This window comes from Balaenoptera ricei, chromosome 4 (assembly GCF_028023285.1).
Source record: "Balaenoptera ricei isolate mBalRic1 chromosome 4, mBalRic1.hap2, whole genome shotgun sequence".
NCBI lineage: Eukaryota > Metazoa > Chordata > Mammalia > Artiodactyla > Balaenopteridae > Balaenoptera > Balaenoptera ricei.
This window is the reverse complement of record NC_082642.1, coordinates 24,100,160-24,117,936: the sequence shown is the minus strand read 5'-3', so window position 1 is coordinate 24,117,936 and position 17,777 is coordinate 24,100,160. Positions and strand designations below refer to the sequence as shown.

Genomic DNA, 17,777 nt, shown 5'->3' with positions numbered 1-17,777 from the left:
GTACATATATACAATGGAATATTACTCAGCCATATAAAGGAACAAAATTGGGTCATTTGTAGAGACGTGGATGGACCAAGAGGCTGTCACAGAGTGAAGTAAGTCAGAAAGAGAAAAACAAATACCATATATTAACGCATATATGTGGAACGTAGAAAAATGGTATAGATGAACTTATTTGCAAAGCAGAAAGAGAGACACAGATGTGGAGAATAAACGTATGGATACCAAGGGGGGAAGGGAGGGGGTGGGATGGATTGGGAGATTGGGATTGACATATATACACTACTATGTATAAAATAGATAACTAATGAGAACAGAATGTATATAGAGCACAGGGAACTCTTAGGGCTCTCTGGTGACCTAAATGGGAAGGAAATCCAAGGAAGAGGGGATATATGTATACACGTGGCTGATTCACTTTGCTGTACAGCAGAAACTAACACAACATTGTAAAGTAACTATACTCCAATAAAAGACAAAACAAAACAAAAACAAAGTGTATATAGCCTTCCTGAATTTGATCTATAAAACTCCTTTGGGAGAGTGTGTGGACCCCAAGTTGAGAAGCCCTGAAGCTGGATGCTAGAAAGACTCTTTGTAAGAAATACAGTATGGGTCACATTTTACACATATAAATGATTTTTAAGAGAGCTATCAACATTATATATATCTTACTGTTGATCACAATTAGAAGAATTAGGAATTAACACTAAGCTCAATTTAGAATGTCCAAATTAAGTATATCAATCAAGGGATAAAAGACAAACAGAATTATTCTTATTTTGTCAAGCACATTCTCTGAAAAAAAAAAATCTGGACTAGTCATGACATCGAATGCCATTTATACTACCTACATAATTATATACGTTAATACCTCAATAATGCCTGATTGTTGTCTTTGCTGGATTTTCTTCCTCCATCTCATTGCTGCAAGTGCTAGTTTTCGTTGCTGTACACTGATTCCAGTCAAAACATCAAGTATGGAACTACTTCCCCATTCATAGTCTTCTTCCTAGAGAATTAGTCCAACAAACTTTTGAGTTCCTAGAATATGTCCTCAAAGAATCCACAATCTAATAAGAGTTACAAGCTATACATTCCATTCCTCTAAATACAGAGGATACTAAGTAAGCATCAGTTTATGAGCATGGAGGAAATGTAGATTAATTTGGCTTCATATGAAAGTCAAGTACATCTGGCTTTTGATTAGAAATCAGAAGAATATTGCATACATTTCTAAGAAACAGATAACTATACCTTAGCAATTGGTAATAGATTATTGGGCTTCACCTACTGTAAGATGAACTTCACAGAAGGACATGGTCTCAGAGGAGGTATGTATTAACAGCTTGATTACCTGTCTACACAGGCGAGATCCCTGAATGATCTTGATGGAAAACTTCAAAAAGTACATGATAGATATTACTGCGATGGTCAGTTAGGAATCAAAATATTTCAAATAATTAGCTTAATATTTTATGTGCTGGAATCAGTTATTACGACCTTTACTCTTAAAGAAAAACAACCCTTCACATGAATTTGCATACACACCAGCATGAAGCGCCCAGCAGTCCTGCAAGCTTCAAGGTAGGAGCGATGGAGCACCCACTTCCCAGCTGCCACTGAAGCTAAATACTTCTCGTTTCGAAGTGGATGTCCCACAACAATGTGTGTACAGTTGGGATCAAAGCACTGCTTCTCAATCACTAATCCACCTTGATTAGAAAAAAATAGGTCCTTTATTGATTCTTAACTTTTCCTGAGGGAAAATGTACCTCAACTATGCAGAGGAATTATTTATAAACAAAATGCACCAATAAACAAAACCCCTAACGTACTTTACATATATTTTTTTATAAAATAATGTTTATTATGAAAATTTAAAATCCAACAGTAGATGAAACAGTAAAATGAACTGCCATACACTGGCTACCTAGGGTCTAAAATTATCAAAATTTCACTATCCTTACTTCAAACTACCCCCTTTTTTTGCTTAACAATTTTAAAGCAAATACCAGATATCATTTTAATCTATCCCTATGTATTCAGTATGCATCTCTAAAATACATGGAAATTTTCTCATACAGCTATAATGCCATTATCAGATCTAATATAATTAAGAAAAATTCTTTGCTATCTCAATACTAAATCCTTGTTCAAAGGGGGAATCTACAGACTAAAAGCAGAAGAAAAAATTTTTCTTCTGCTTTTAGTGGAAATAAGGTCAGTAGACCAACACAGAAGTTTGGGAGGAAAACACTAGGTAAATAGAGATGAAGAAGGTGGGAGCTGAACCCTTTTTTCAGATATGTATTATGAAGTCTGACTTTGAGGACAGAAGAAGGCATAAGTAAATGTAAGCTTATGTAAAGCATGGCTTTTGATTACACTTTAGAGGTTAGGCAGAGTGGTATCAAGAACTTTCTAAGATTTCAACAAAACAATGGAGCTCCACTCATGCTTTACAGATGACTCTAATAATAATAGCAACAAGACTTTTTGAGCACTTACTATATACATGTCAGGGACTGTTGAAAGTTGAAAGTCTTAACTCTTTTAATCCTCACAACTCTATGAACGTACTATTATTATGTGCAATTTACACATGAGGACACAGGTACAGAGTAACTCACCCAGAATCACAGTGACAAAAGAACAATAGGTAAAGATTCCGTTATTAATATCAATATCTAACTCTACATAACAAATTTAGTCTGTGACCGACAGAATAAATAGTTCTCCACATCCTTAAAAGGATAGCACTAATGACATTTAATCTTTTCTTGATGATTCAGGGCCACTATTAAAAACAACCATTATTTCTTAATGTTTTCTCTAGGTCAAGCTGTCATATTAAGTTCTTTCCAGTAATGTTCTTAACTCTATAGGGCTGCTTTGTTCAATACAGTAGCCACTAGCCACATGTGGCTACTGAACACCTGAAGCACAGCCAGCCCAAGTTGAGATGTGCTGTGCGTGTAAAATATATCCCAGATTTCAAAGACTTAGTAAGAATAAAAGGTAAATTATCTCACTGATATTTTATACTAATTACACATTGAATATAATATTTTGCATATACTAGGTTAAATAAAATATATATTTAAAATTAATTTCACCTCTTTCTTTCTTCTCTTTAAAATGTAGCTCCTAGAAAGTTTACCTTTCTAGTATGTTGCTTTCAGAATGGTGTCAGATGGAGAGCCTGACAACTAGTGGAATAAGAATGTCACATGAGGAGGAGCTCCTGTCTGGATGTCACTGTACCTTCAACTTCATAAAAATGTAGTTTTAATCATATTTTAAGTCTATAATTCCATTGATTTTGTCCAAGGTTTCAACAATGAACAAACGCTCAAAGCAGCACAAGATTCTTAAACCTTAATGGTTGGTTTCAATTTAAATCTTTAAATATTGAAATGCTATGACCCAGTGACTTTAGATTTAGATTAGAGCTTTATAAAATCAAAGTTCTACTGGTGACTCAGTGTATGGCCTGAGGCAAGTTACCCATCTTTTTAATCTCAATTTCTACAGCTTACAAATGATATCAATAATTAGCTACATTTGACTTCCAAATAAGGTTACCATATGGGATATTTTTGACCTAAGTAAAATACTTGTACCTAGTTTTTCAATCAGATGACAATAATCAATACGTTCTTGAGGATTCAGAGATGACAACTGAAATATGTACTGTTTTTTTAAGTCTTCATGAGTCTCCTCTATCGTTATAATCTGGAATGGAAGAGTTTATTTTAGAAAAAATTAACATTAAAAAAGTTATCAGGCCTATGGTTCTTTTATAGTGACATTTTACTTAGTCTTCTGAGTTATCAAATATAGAAATAATAATAGAGTGCAAAGAAATGCAGTTTTCAACATTCGACGAACCCTTGATATTGATATCAATAAATTCTGAATGCAGCATAAGAGCAATATCCAAAAGCCTTACCACCAAACTAAGGATAAACGAACCTTTTCTCTAGGGTGTGGAGCCACAGGTGGGTTGGCTAGGGGGAAGGCAATACTGGGGGCTTGAGGCGTAGGGATCAGGTGGCTGTCTTTTATTGGAGTCTCCAGTTCTTCAGAGATCGGGTGTTTTGGGGCTTCAGTCACACATATGTTCTCAGGATCACAGACAGCTGAGGGCAATAAAATGCTGCAGTGTGATATTATCCAAATACGACTAAGAACAAAGTCTGGGAAATATTCTCATCTGTCTTAGCCAAGATGAAATTAAACACAAATTCTGGAATGTAAAAAGTACATCCAAAAGAAGTAACCTATTTCTAGAGCTTATAATTAAATGCAATTAGTTAGCTTTAAAAGGGCAAATGGCTTATCTGTGGGTTTCCCTACCCCTTTCTTTAAGTACCACGCTCTCACCAGTAAAATGTAAACAAAATTTTTAAAATGAGAGCAATTCTACACCTGAAGAAAATCAGAAGCAGAGATAAATCTAAATATCTAGTATAGAGAAATAATCATGTGAAAGAGAAAGGGGGGGAAAATGACCAATGATGAGAGATGGGAAGTATTTTTTTTCAAGGTAAAGTCCAAGGAAGAAAAAAATAGGGAATTCAGAAAGAAACACATACAACTCCAAATGTAGGTATGTGCTGGGTGGAATTCAGAAGAAGACTTAAATGAAAATAAGATGACTGGAAGAAAAACCAAGCATTAACTACACAATGCAAAAAGGACTGGAAAAATGTACGGGGAAAAAAATGCCTAACCCTAAATTTCCAAATTTAAGAATCAGAATACATTTTTCAATTTACTGATAAATTACCTCAATTTATAATTATTTTTCTGACTTCTTAAAGTTTAAACCCAAATCTAAGGTTTGGGTTTACACTTAAAACATCTAGTGAGTTTTTCATTTGCATGTACAATTCAGAGAACCACAGTAACCACAGGTGCTTATCTGTTTATTGTCAAGAGGTCAACATGTACCTAATACAAACAACTAAATAGATTTCTTTCTCGTTACCCTGTTCAGCAATTTCTGAATCATGTAAAGGCTCCTGGAAAGGAGAATCCTCCAATTTTTTAACGTCAGCCTGAAGCTCAGAGTACTGTGTGGGACAACTAGGCCACTGCAAATTGCTGGCAAGTCTTGCTCTCTCTTCCCTGGCTGTAGGGTCATCCCAAATGATCTGTTCATTTTGGGAGGGCTCTGTGTTGACATCAGGTACTGTTTGACGAGACTGCCTAAGGAATAAAAGTCACAATTTTAGTAACGGATAGCCATAACAAAATCCACACTCATAAATTCTGTAAGTCTTGTAAATTGGTGGTTCACCTTTATATGTCCACCATCTAGCACATAGTAAGCACTTGAAAATACTTATTGAATAAGTGAACTTCGGGAAATTTTTTACTTTTAAAATGTTTCTTCCAGAAACTTATCTGTTTTACCTAGAAAATGAAACACATATTTTGACTGAATGTCCATATATTTAAAACTTCAAAAGGGGAGTTTACTGTCAAGAAATTTAAAAAAATTCTAAATGATTACTGCTTTTAAAAAGGGATTTCTCTTAATTATATAGGCTTAGGGTAACGTGGTAATGTTTAGAAACCTGGTTACTTTGCTGACCAGTCAATAGTTGTATTTTTATCACTGGAAATAGGAAGAACTATAATTACACAGGAAGTGTACTATCTACAGGCTGCCTTAAAAGCAGGTCCTTTTGGCTACTGGTAACCAAACCTCCCAGAGTCTAAGGTAGAACAGCCTTACAGTGAACTAGGGTGAAACATGTTTTATGGTATAACAGTAACAATTCCACTGGAAAGTAAATAGAATTCCAATATCTTCCTTCAATACTGTGTATACTGAATATTTCAATTCCATATATATTCAGTGTATACTGAATATTTCAATTCCATATATATATGGAATCTTAGTAAAAATAATTTGCCAAAGCTGATGGTACTCCCAAAGTGTTCATTTGCCTCAAATACAAGGAAGATGGCCTTTTATTCTCAGAGCGTATTTATTTACTCTGACTTAGACACAAGATTTAGGCTCTCTAAAATGATAAAACATGATCTGGTCTATTAAACAAAAAAACATTTTTGCTCAGCACTCAGATAAAAGAAATAGCCTCATGAAATATACAGTTAATGTAGATAAATGCACAGTTCAGTTAATTCAAGATATAAGTACCATAATTCATTAAACAGTTAGAGATTTTTCTATCAAGGAAAAGACGAAGTTATTCTACTGAATTTACGTCACATCACACTAAGATCTGTAATCACCTTCCCTAGAAGATAGATTTATAAAGAGAATACAAAACGCATGTAGTTCCAATAAGAAATAACTGCTTAAATATATATATACACATATATATATGCACTTACTGTTTAATAACAATATTATTTAATTCTAATACTAAGAACTGAGGGGACTATCCATTGAATCCATTTCAAACAAGGCAAACTGGATCTTAAAATCATTTCTTTCTCAGGGGAGATAATAAAATGTATTAATCATGCCTCGCTGGAAGCAGTTGCTTCATATGGAATAAACCTCTGCTTCCTGTCCCCAAGTAAGAATTCTAGAACTGCCTGGAACAAGAGAAGGAAGAAGGAAAAGTTAGGAAGGAAGGAAGGAAGGAAAAGCTATTCTGCCATCAGCGACAGGTACGGACCTCAGTGCCTCTAGGACTCTACTTCGTCCGCTGCGGGCAGAGCGAGCGCTGTCAGGGGTTGAAGAAGCACTGTTACAACCACTTCTTGAAAGGGAAGCCCTCTGCCCTTGGGGTTTCACTAGTGAAGTTGCAGACATTATCTCCTGCAGCTGCTTTTGAAAGTTCTCTCTCATCTCCAAGGTCTGTGTCAGAGCTTGAAACAAACACAAATACACCAATCAAGGTAAGTTTCTCCTTTCTATCACACCCTATTCACATTAACTATTTTGTCTAGATTTGGTTGAACATAAATTTATTAACTTGACATTTATCAGATACTTACTATAGGCTATAGTAATGTTCTAAGACTATGAATCCTGCAGAACATAAAGGCAACCCTTACTACAAGGACTGTAGAGGAAATAATCAGGAAGCCCTTTGCAGATACTGTGCTAAGACCCACAGTCGTCACCCTTTTGTAGAGCTCCCTGCCTGCTTCTGACCCTCTCATGTTCTGTACTACACCGAGGTACATTACAGTCATTTATGATTTTCCCCTATGGTCCTCAAAAACACAGACCACAACATACTTATCTTTGGTTTCCTTGTAGACTAAACATTGAAGTAGGTACTAAATAAACATTTTTGGAATGAACAGAGTAGGACTAACTAAACAGGTAAATCATAGACAGGGAAAGCTATGGTAGGGTGAGAAAAATAGAAAATATTAATCCATTAAAAAGAGGACACCTATAGATATAAGGTTATTCAATGCTGCACTCTTTATAACAGCAAGAAATTAGAAATAAACTACATTCACATCAAAAGGAACTGGCTAAATAAAGTGGGCCATTCATACTGTGAATACTATACAGTTGCCAAAAAAAGGGAAAATGACTGAAAAAGATCTTATGTACTAATAGACACTCCACAGGTAGAACTGTTAAATAAAAAGATCAGGATCAAAGTATAAAACAGAATATAAAATAGTTCAGTATTTACATATTTTTTTAAAAGTGGGGAAGGAGAAAGCTTATTTATTTATTTTTGGCTGTGTTGGGCCTTCGTTGCCGCGCACGGGCTTTCTCTAGTTGTGGCGAGCGGGGGCTACTCTTCATTGCGGTGCACGGGCTTCTCATCGCAGTGGCTTCTCTTGTTGCGGAGCACGGGCTCTAGGCGCGCGGGCTTCAGTAGTTGTGGCACACAGGCTTAGCTGCTCTGTGGCATGTGGGATCTTCCTGGACCAGGGCTCGAACCCATGTCTCCTGCATTAGCAGGTGGATTCTTAACCACTGCACCACCAGGGAAGTCCCAGAAAACACGTTTGATTGTACGCATAAAACAGCTCTAGAAGGTTCCATAAGAAAATAACATCAGAAGGGTGGGAGAAACTTTTCACACCTCCTTCTGTACCTTTAAAACCATGTGAATTTATGTTAAAATATATTGTGCACATAATAAAACTTTTTGAAAGTCACTGAAAGGAACTGAACCAAAGGACAAATGTTTAAAAAATTACCAACTCCACCTACCTTTAATAGAATAGGGCTGTGTCACACTAACTCTGTAAAATACCTAGTTCCACACATTTCACAGGTTTCACACTTAAATCACTTAAAGCTTTGTTAACTATTACTTAATGACTGTCACGGAACCTCAATTCAATCCTCAAATATATGCTTTACTTGTATTCAGCAACATAGAAAAAAACTTTTATTTGTCCATCTGATGCAAAGGAAGCATTCCATATTAAAGATACATATTTATAAATTTTTTATGTTTGTAATTTAAAATATTTTACCTCCTTTAGAGTCATTCCTTCCATTTCCATTTGATGTTGCTGATTCTTTATTACTGATGGTCATACTGTCTATATCATTTTCTTCTACAGGCAAATGATCTGGCTATTGAAGGAGAAAAATTACCATTTCTCAAACCAAACCCAGTATAAGGTTTCATAGCAATATATGATTGTACATTCAGCTTAAAGAGGGGGTAAATGTATCATCCATATCATCTACCTCATCATCCTTCGTTGTCAAATCAGCTGAGAGTAGTCGGTTATTACAAAGTCTGCCATCTTGCACTGCACTGATATCCAAGCTCATTTTGGGATTATAAGTATGTGGATAAAGAGATTCAGGAAGATGTTTATACTCTTGGGCACACTGCAATACAATGGTGTGCTTTAAAACAGGACTGAAAAAAAAATCTTAGCAAATAAATGATGTTAAGTAGAATAAAGACAGCCAATACATTATGTTCTAAGATGGCAAGAGTCCACAAAATTAAAGTTTTGAAAAGTAGTTGACACTTAAAAATTCCATCAAATGACAAATTGTCCTCACTTTTTAAATGTCATGTCCACTAAAGTATAAAATCTAATTCTATTTCTATGCTTTTGCCAAGGTATCTATCACATTCCAGGCAATACCCAGAAAGAAAAGGAAAGGGAAGAAGAGGAAAGAAAAGAAGCTGTATTGGCATGCTAAATTAATTCTCCTCAAATTATTATAAAATTTTCTTTCATACCATTTTTAATTAGCAAAAAGAATCAGAGAATCTGAAAGAGTACCCATTAAAGACTCGTTAAGCATTTAAGGATTAAAGATCTTAATTTTTTGATGCCAAAGATGTGAAATGTGTAATTAACTAAGGTTATCGAACTTGTTTACATACAAAGAAATGGGTTTGTGCCTTGAAATACTGTTTACATGCATTTTCATTTAACAGGGAGGGGAGGGAAAAAAGTATGGCTTACTTCTAAAAGCCAGTGCTCTGAAACAATGTGTATTCCTCTTTCTTTTACAGATTTATACTCCCGATTAGTGTCATTTGGTCTCCCTTGATAAATGAAATGAGTCACTGTCTCATCAAAACTCCACCTGAAACAAGCAAACACACAAAAAAATGAATACCTGAGAGAAATAACTACATTCGTTTAAGATGATCATTACTGTCTATAAACAGAATACTCTGACCTTCACAAAACTTTCAAGAACCAGAGTAAGCAAAAAACATTAAATGACAGGCTCCACTTTCATTGTCAAATTTTATACATATATCTCTAGGTATATAAATGCAGAGATATGTTTAGAAGGATATTCTTGAAAATATTACTTTCCTTTGTATACTTTTCTAAATTTTCAATTTTCTTTTATAATATCATTTTATAAAGGTGATATAACAATAAAAGTATTTTCAAGTTAATGAAATGGCAAAGCATCCAATCTGTCCTCCAGTTGCTGGCAGTCACTATTCACTGTACATTTGCTCTGTGCCCCATAACACACTGTGTACTTTACAGAGCATTATTTCATCCATTCCTCACAACAATCCTAAAACAATGTATTATTTTACTCATTTAACAGATAAGAAAACTGAAAGGCATGGTTAAAGTAACCTGTTCAAGGATATTCAGTGAATAAGAGGTAGAGCCAGTTTCGACTTCAAAACTCACACTCTTAGCTATTACATTATGCTCCTGATTTCTTTCCATTTAATATTTTCTTGATTATTTTAGGAAAATAATCTAAAAAAAGTAAAATATGTCATCCTTCAAAAGATCAAGTAAAAACCAAGGAGGAAATAAAAATTGTAATTCTAAATGTAATCACCAAAATAAAGGGAGGTTTCTCTTTATGGATACCTAACATACTTCCCATTTCCTAAATAAGAAATATCTCTGAACTTTTTTTTTTTTGGCCACGTCGCTCGGCTTGCGGGATCTCAGTTCCCCGACCAGGGACTGAATCCTGGCCACGGCAGTGAAAGCCCAGAATCCTAACCACTAGACCACCAGGGAACTCCTATTTCTGAACTTTTAAAATAGCCAAGTTAAACAAATTAAGAAGGAATATTCCCTCCTAAATTATATTATAAACATTCTATTTCTCACTGCCCATGTGTCCTTAAAAATAATAGTGAAAAACCCCTTGCTAATTGAATTGCCAGTCTTTCTAATAATTGTTTCTATTTCTGCTGTGAGGTAAAACAGTAAAATGTAAATAAATTATCAAGATAATTTAAAAAAAAAGGAATATTTTTTGCCTGAATCATCTTGGTTTACTACTACCCGACTCCACTGTGATAATACAAAAACTGTGCCTTTTAGTCCTTCAAGAACAGACCATCAATGGTTGTAGACAGTAGATGTAGGTAGATCAGGAGTTGGCAAATTTTTTCTTTCTTTCCTTCCTTCCTTTTTTCTTGGCTGCACTGCACAGCATGCAGGATCCCAGCTCCCCGACCAGGGATGGAACCTGTGCCCCCAGTAGTGGAGGCTCGGAGTCTTAACCACTAGGCCACCAGGGAATTCCCAGGACTGGCATTTTAAATCTTATAGAAACACAAGTCCTATATGTTCCTTTTAAATCTTACATCAAGTCCACATCCAAACAGAATACCGAAGGAAGCATTCAATTTTGACAAATATGAAAACTCTCATAGGGCTACTGTGAGAATGAAATGAGATAATACTTGCCTCATACTAAGCGCTCAGCAACTAGTAATAGGTAATATAAATATAATAGTAATTGTATAATATTAGATAATTACATAATAATTATTATAGAATAATATATCTATAGACAATACAAATAATAGTTATAATAAGTAAGAAAGCTTTACTCTTCGACAATAGATGAATTAAACACTAAGGTGCTTATAACTATCACAGACCCATTTTATTTTTACATTCTCCTGATCTAATTTCTTTATTAAAAAGAAAGATAACTGAAATGACTTACCAAAGGGAAAGATAAAGCTAATCATATTCCTCAAACTGTTTGTTACTTGTAAAACCAATCATTATGCTATCTATGAATGGCTGAAAATAAGTGATCAAGAAAGCAAGCACCACAGACAGTGGAGGAATACAATCAATTCAGGATTGGCCAGAATAGGCAAGGGTCTCTCATTCCCTGATACTGATGCCATTTATGCTAGAGACCTGTCTCTAGTTTGGCTGTAAGGTTGAGAGTGGATCTGATAAACTATGCCTCCAAAGTAGTAAAAATGATAGAAATTCAAACATCCTCAAAAAGACACTTTTAATTCAGGAGTGCTGCAGTACTTAGTACTACTTACAGAAAGGCTCTAATTTGAAAATCACTAAGAAACATGCTTAATGTCAGACCTAAATGTATTACTAGACTATAAACTCCTTGAAGACAAGGATTTTTTTCTAGATTATACTGATTCATGGATCCCAAGTTTTTAGAATAGTGAGTGGCACAAAATAAGTTCTCATATATTTGTTAAACATGCCCTAAAAACAAACTTGTAAGAGTGAATTGATATGGGAGAGAATATTTTAAAAGGATGTGCTAAATTAAAAATCAATTGGAGAGATTTTATAGATAATATGACAAACTAAAAGGCAAAATAATGTTTTTTGTAGATGCTCACAACAGTTTTAGGTTTCCCTATAAATTTAGGCCGTATCACCACCAAAGAGAAAGATGAGCCAACTACCTGTAGTCTGCACCTAGAGAGGCTGCAATCCCATTTAGTTCACTCTGCCTCTTACTGAGTTTTTTACTAACACATACCACTACCTTGTGAAGTGGCTTTGGAGCTTCTTCCTGCCCATGGAAAATAAAAGAAACAGATCAATCATTATTGTTTTAAGTGTTTTTTATCTAAAACTTCCTTATAATGAGAGATTTAATTCTACCTTTTCTGACTGGGCACCTTTCAGTTGAGGGCTGGCAGAAAGAGCGACAGTATTTCGAGAGCTATTTGCCAAAGCAACTTTCAAGTTTCTGACAATGACTTCTGAGAGTGGTGTACTCAGTTTCCTTTTCTGCTGGCTGGGACCTCCTGGAGTTTCCAAGGCTGCAAGTGCATCCTGTATGTATGGAGGGGGAGAGGGAGAAAGGAAGAGAGGAAAAGGAGAGAGAAAGGAAGAAGAGGGGAGAGAAGGGAAGAGAGAGAAGTAAACAGAATAAGGAAGGAGGGAGAGAAAAAGAGGTAAAGAGAGAAAGGGAATAATTCTCAATATTAATTGGATTATAGCTTTAACCTCCTCCAGTTTTCCTCTAAACAACAATAAAAAGACTGAACTAGTATCTATTATGAAGAAAAAAAATTTCATACTGTCCAGCAAATTAGTTCAAAGAGACTGACAAGCTTACATTTTCAGCAGCACTTACCACATTTGTCTGATCTTAGAGTTGAAGTTGGTTAAAATTAATGATACCAAAAAACAAAATAAACGAACAAGTAAACAAACAAAACACACAGACGGAAACAAGTAAGCAAGGATGGATATAAACAAGACATGAACTATAAAGGTTAAAAAGTTAGATTGAGCTGAGAATTGTGAAAAATCTTCAAAGGTACAAAATGTATTCCTGTTCCCAAGCCACCCACAATTCCCTCGTGAGCAGAGGCCACTGCTGTGCAGGGCTTGTGCTCATTCTCTTTCCCATCTGCATAGTATTCCATGCATACAGCAGAAGGTATTTAACCAGTGCTCAACTGATGAATATTTAGATTAACAATCTTTTGCCAGTATAACGATGTAGTGAATAACCTTGTACACACACATTTTGCACACACAAGAATAAAGGTAACCATTTAAGCAAAATGTGCGCACCAACACTGACATTCTCATGAGCAAAGCGTTAGTGTTTCCCAACATGCTTGACAGCACAGTGGGTAATCAGATTTTTCTTTTTTGCCAATCTGATAGGTTAAAAAATATATCTGCATGCTTTAATTTTCCATCCTCTTATACTGAATGAGATTAAACATCTTCATGCATGTATAATATTTCTATTCAATTTTTTGTGACAGATATCTCTTCCTATCCTTTGCTTATTTTCCCATTAGGTTATTAGTCTTTTTAAAATATCCACTTGCCTAAATATATCTGTATATATTTTTATGCACATATATACCCACTATGATATGCACATATTTGTTCCCAATTTGTCATTTGTCAAATTTTTGCCATGGAGAATTTTTCTTAAAACAAATACTTTTATTGCATATTTATAAGATCTGCATAGTTGAATGTAGAGAATTTTTTAATGCTGTCAAATTCATATGAATCTTTTATTTCTTTTGATATTATGTTATAGTTAGAAAGACCTTCCTCACAACGGAATTATTTAAAAACAAACTCACTCTCTCATGGCCTGTTCTAGTATTTTTATGCCTTCCTTTCTTGTACTTAAGTATCGGATCCTCTGAAATTCATTCTGATGTAAGGTTTGAGGTTTTATCCTAACTGTTCTCTCAGATGGCTACCCAGTTGTCTGATTTGAATGTCCCCTTAATCATATAATGCATTCTTCTATCTATGGGGTGTAATCTTCTGCATTGATTTGATTATTCATGTAACAATAACACACTGCTTCAATTACTGAAGCTTTATGTTTTAATAATTTAGTAGGGCTAGAGCCTTCCCTTAATTATTCTTTTCAGAATTTTTATACTATTTCTGCTTACATTTTAAATAGGATCTATATTATCTTTTTAGATCTTTAGGATGTTTAATCTTTTTTCTGAGAACATGGTAAGGCTTTCTATTTGCAAGTTTTTGTTTTTTTTAAATTTCTCTGCAGCATTTAAAAGAATTCTTCATATACAAAAGAAATCAGAGCTCCCACACCATGTCTACCTGCCTTCTGCACCTATGCCATGAGCACTGCTTTCCTTCTGGTACTTTCCCCCACTTAAACATTAGATCCCAACCCCTCTCACTAATTCTCCCCTCTCATCTGCACCATCAACTGGATGTCTACTGATCCATCACGTTGGCATACAGTTATTTCTTCCATTTTAAAAACAAAACAACCTTCTTTTGATCATACTTTGCCCTACAGCTAGCACCCCATTTCTTGATTCCCCTTTACAGTAAGACTCCTCAAACGCATAGTTTATAGTCAATGTCCCAAACTCTTCCCACATTCCTGCAGGAACCCACTTGCTTCCACCTCCACAATGTCATAATAACCGTTATTGTTAAGATCACCAGTGTCCACAATGCCAAATCCCGTGGTCAACTTTCTATTCTCACCTTTGTTGATCTTTCAGCAGCATCTGATATAGTGAACCACTCCTTCCTCAATACTTTCTTACTTGGCCTCTAAGACAATCTCTAGGCTTTCTCTTCCCTAACTGGTGGTTCCTCTCAGTCTCCTTTGCTGTTTCCTTCCCTAAATGTGAGCCCCTATGGGTGTTCCTTAGACCTTTGCTCTTTTCTTCTTCTGCTCTCTTGGCATCTCTTCTCATATGGCTTTAAATATTACCTACAAACTCGGATCTCCAAATTTCTTTCTCTAGCCCAGACCACTCACCATTCCTCAAACTTCAGGCTTTATGTGTAACTGCCTATTTGACAAAAGTACTTGGATGTCTAACAGGCATCTCAAACTTTATGTGTCCAAAACACGAGCTCTTGATCTTTAGGCTCCAATCCCAAAGCGTTCTATTCAACTCAGTTGATTGGCAGCTCCATTTTTCTAATCTCAGACCAAAATTCAGAGAAGCCAAATTCTAAACATTTAAAAACTCACCATGTATTAGGGAAAATTGATTGAGAATGATCAATATCTAGACATATACTTGTAAAACTATTAGACTTTAAAAATAAAAGAAAAATCCACATGGCTTTCAGGCAAAAAAGAAATAATTTACAAAGACAACATAATTAGATTGGCATTACAATTTTCAAAAACAACATACATAAAAGCAAGGTAGCAGTGGACCAGCATTTTCAGGAAACTCAAGGGGAAAAAAAAAAAAAACCAAACCAAGAATAGTACATCTGAACAATTTGTTGAAGAATCAAGGCCTTAGTAAAAGTTTTAAAGGTGCAGAACTTCATTCCTACCAAAAGAGGACAGGGAAGCTTCACAAAGGACAGACAGTGAGCATTTCATATATTTAAATGCAGAGTTAAGATTAAAACAAGGGTGAGGTCCATGGGTTGAAGAATATATAAACATTTTATTTTCTGACAAAGTAGACAAATGTAACTAAAAATAGTGGAAGAGAGAAAAGGTGGAAACAGAATAAGATCACTGACTGCAATAGAAGCAGTAAGCAGGGGATCTAGACATAATTTAAAACTGACATATAAAAGGTTAAGAAGAAGGGGGATTAAGAACACTATAAGAAACCATGAGAATAAAACAAACAAACTCTTTCCTAAATACCAAAAGGAAAAAAAAAATGCAAAGAGGACACAATAACTGAAGAAACATATAATAAACATATGTAAAACATAATCACAAAGCAATTACAATATATGACAGAAATGAGACCAAATACAATATAAGTCATATTAAATGTGAATGGGCTTAACCTGCCTAACTGAAAGATTTTCAAAATGGCTCAAAAAGCAAACCCAACTCTATGCTGTATACAGGAGACCCACTTAAAACACAGCAATCCAAAAAGGCTAAAAATGAAGGAATGCACAGATTTATAAGGGAAATGAAAAGAGTAAGAGAGAAGCGATTGAAATCCTGATACCAAAGTACACTTCAAGCCAAAAGCATTAAATGAGACAAAGGACACATTCCTACTTACATAACAGTTATGAATATCTATGCACTAAGTAATACAGCAATGATCTATTCAAAACAAAAACCACATCAGATGCAGGGAGAAATAAAAAACACACCAATATTAGGAAACCTGAAAATACCGCTTAGTATAAGAGGAGTTAAATGAACAAAAAATAGGAAAGGATATAAAAGATCTAAACAATATAATCAATATGTCAGACTTTTATCTATAGAGAGAAAACCCTGATAAAGAATATATCTTCTTATCAAAGAATGTTCTCAAAAATCAAAGAATGTTCTCAAAAACTGCTCATATATCAGGGTACAAAGAAAAGATCAGTGAGTTCTGTGAAGTAGAAATATTACAAACAAAAGTCTGATCACAATGCAATAAAACTAGAAATTTAAAATGAAACAAACAAAATCCTTCCATCTGGAAATTAATGGAAACTCTACATATCTGAGTAAAAGGTTATGTGAGTATTCCTTATACTATTTTTATTTTGCAACTTCTTGTAAGTTAGGAATTATTTCCAAGTATAATGTTAAAAAAAAAAACTTATAATACTTCTTTGGCAAGGATGGGGAAACTGGGTGCTCAATACACTATTGGTGGGAGTATAAACTGATACAACCATTTGGACAGCCTGTCAGTCTCTACTGAAGGTGAAAGATGACCCAGCAATTTCACTTCTAGGTATATACCAAAAAGCAAAGCATGTATACATATTCCAAGAGACATGCACAAGAATGTTCACAGTAGTGCTATTTGTAAGAGCAAAAAACTAGTAACCACCTAAATGCCCATCAACAGTAGACTGAATATGTAAGTTGTGATATATCCATACACTGGATTATTATACAGTAATAAAATCAAGGAATTATAGTTAGAGGTAGCAACATTGACAAATCTTCTAAACAAAGGTTGAACAAAAATAGACAGACTCATAATACATGTTATGATTCCACCTATTTAAAAGTGAAAAACAATCATAACAAAGCTAGTGTTAGATGTCAGGAGTATTACCTTTGGGGAGGAAGGAGGAAGAAGTGATGGGAAGGGGGGACTTGAGGAAGATTCTATAGCATTGGCAATGATCTCTTTCTGAATATGTATTGTGTCTTCCCAACTGTTAACACTAATGTTTCATTTACCAGCACATCTGTTGTACTTTTCTGGATGTGTGTCAATTAAAAATTAAGTTAAATAAGGGGTGCTTTTTATTGTAAGGCCTAATGTATGTTCAATTTTGTGATCCATATGGAATCATGCGCCCTTCTGTTTTCAGAGAAAAAATTCAAAATACTATATTACATCAATTTGAAGAACCACTTATTATAAGATGAAGAACTATTTTATATATCACAAAAGACAGAAGAGAGAGAGACACTGCTAAATACACTATGACTAAACAATGAAACCTTTAAATGTGTTTTGTACCTTCACTGAGACTATTTCAGAACCATCAGCTTTTCATTGCAAGGTAGAAGAATGGTCTCAATGACTAGAAATACTTCTACTATCTTCTTGTCTCCTAATATTATTTCACTTACTATTCAAAGAGTCTATAAGCTTTGAGACCTTGGAAATCATCTAGATATGCTC

The 17,777-nt window shown here is 34.8% G+C and overlaps 1 protein-coding gene across 4 annotated transcripts in view; it reads right to left on the bottom strand.

The window, feature by feature from the left end:
* TOPBP1 (DNA topoisomerase II binding protein 1) overlaps nt 1–17,777 on the bottom strand; it is a 70,302-nt gene that overhangs the window by 14,085 nt on the left and 38,440 nt on the right. For 3 of the 4 annotated variants that reach the window (XM_059920306.1, XM_059920307.1, XM_059920308.1), the window contains 11 exons: nt 12,325–12,498; nt 12,123–12,232; nt 9,409–9,532; nt 8,669–8,815; nt 8,449–8,551; nt 6,669–6,861; nt 5,000–5,220; nt 3,982–4,148; nt 3,630–3,741; nt 1,555–1,718; nt 878–1,015 (listed from right to left, as the gene is read on the bottom strand). In XM_059920306.1, coding sequence (XP_059776289.1) covers nt 878–1,015; nt 1,555–1,718; nt 3,630–3,741; nt 3,982–4,148; nt 5,000–5,220; nt 6,669–6,861; nt 8,449–8,551; nt 8,669–8,815; nt 9,409–9,532; nt 12,123–12,232; nt 12,325–12,498 — 1,653 coding nt within the window. Of the gene's footprint in view, nt 1–877; nt 1,016–1,554; nt 1,719–3,629; nt 3,742–3,981; nt 4,149–4,999; nt 5,221–6,668; nt 6,862–8,448; nt 8,552–8,668; nt 8,816–9,408; nt 9,533–12,122; nt 12,233–12,324; nt 12,499–17,777 lie in introns of those variants that run through there. The other variant, XM_059920309.1, reaches the window with a different exon arrangement.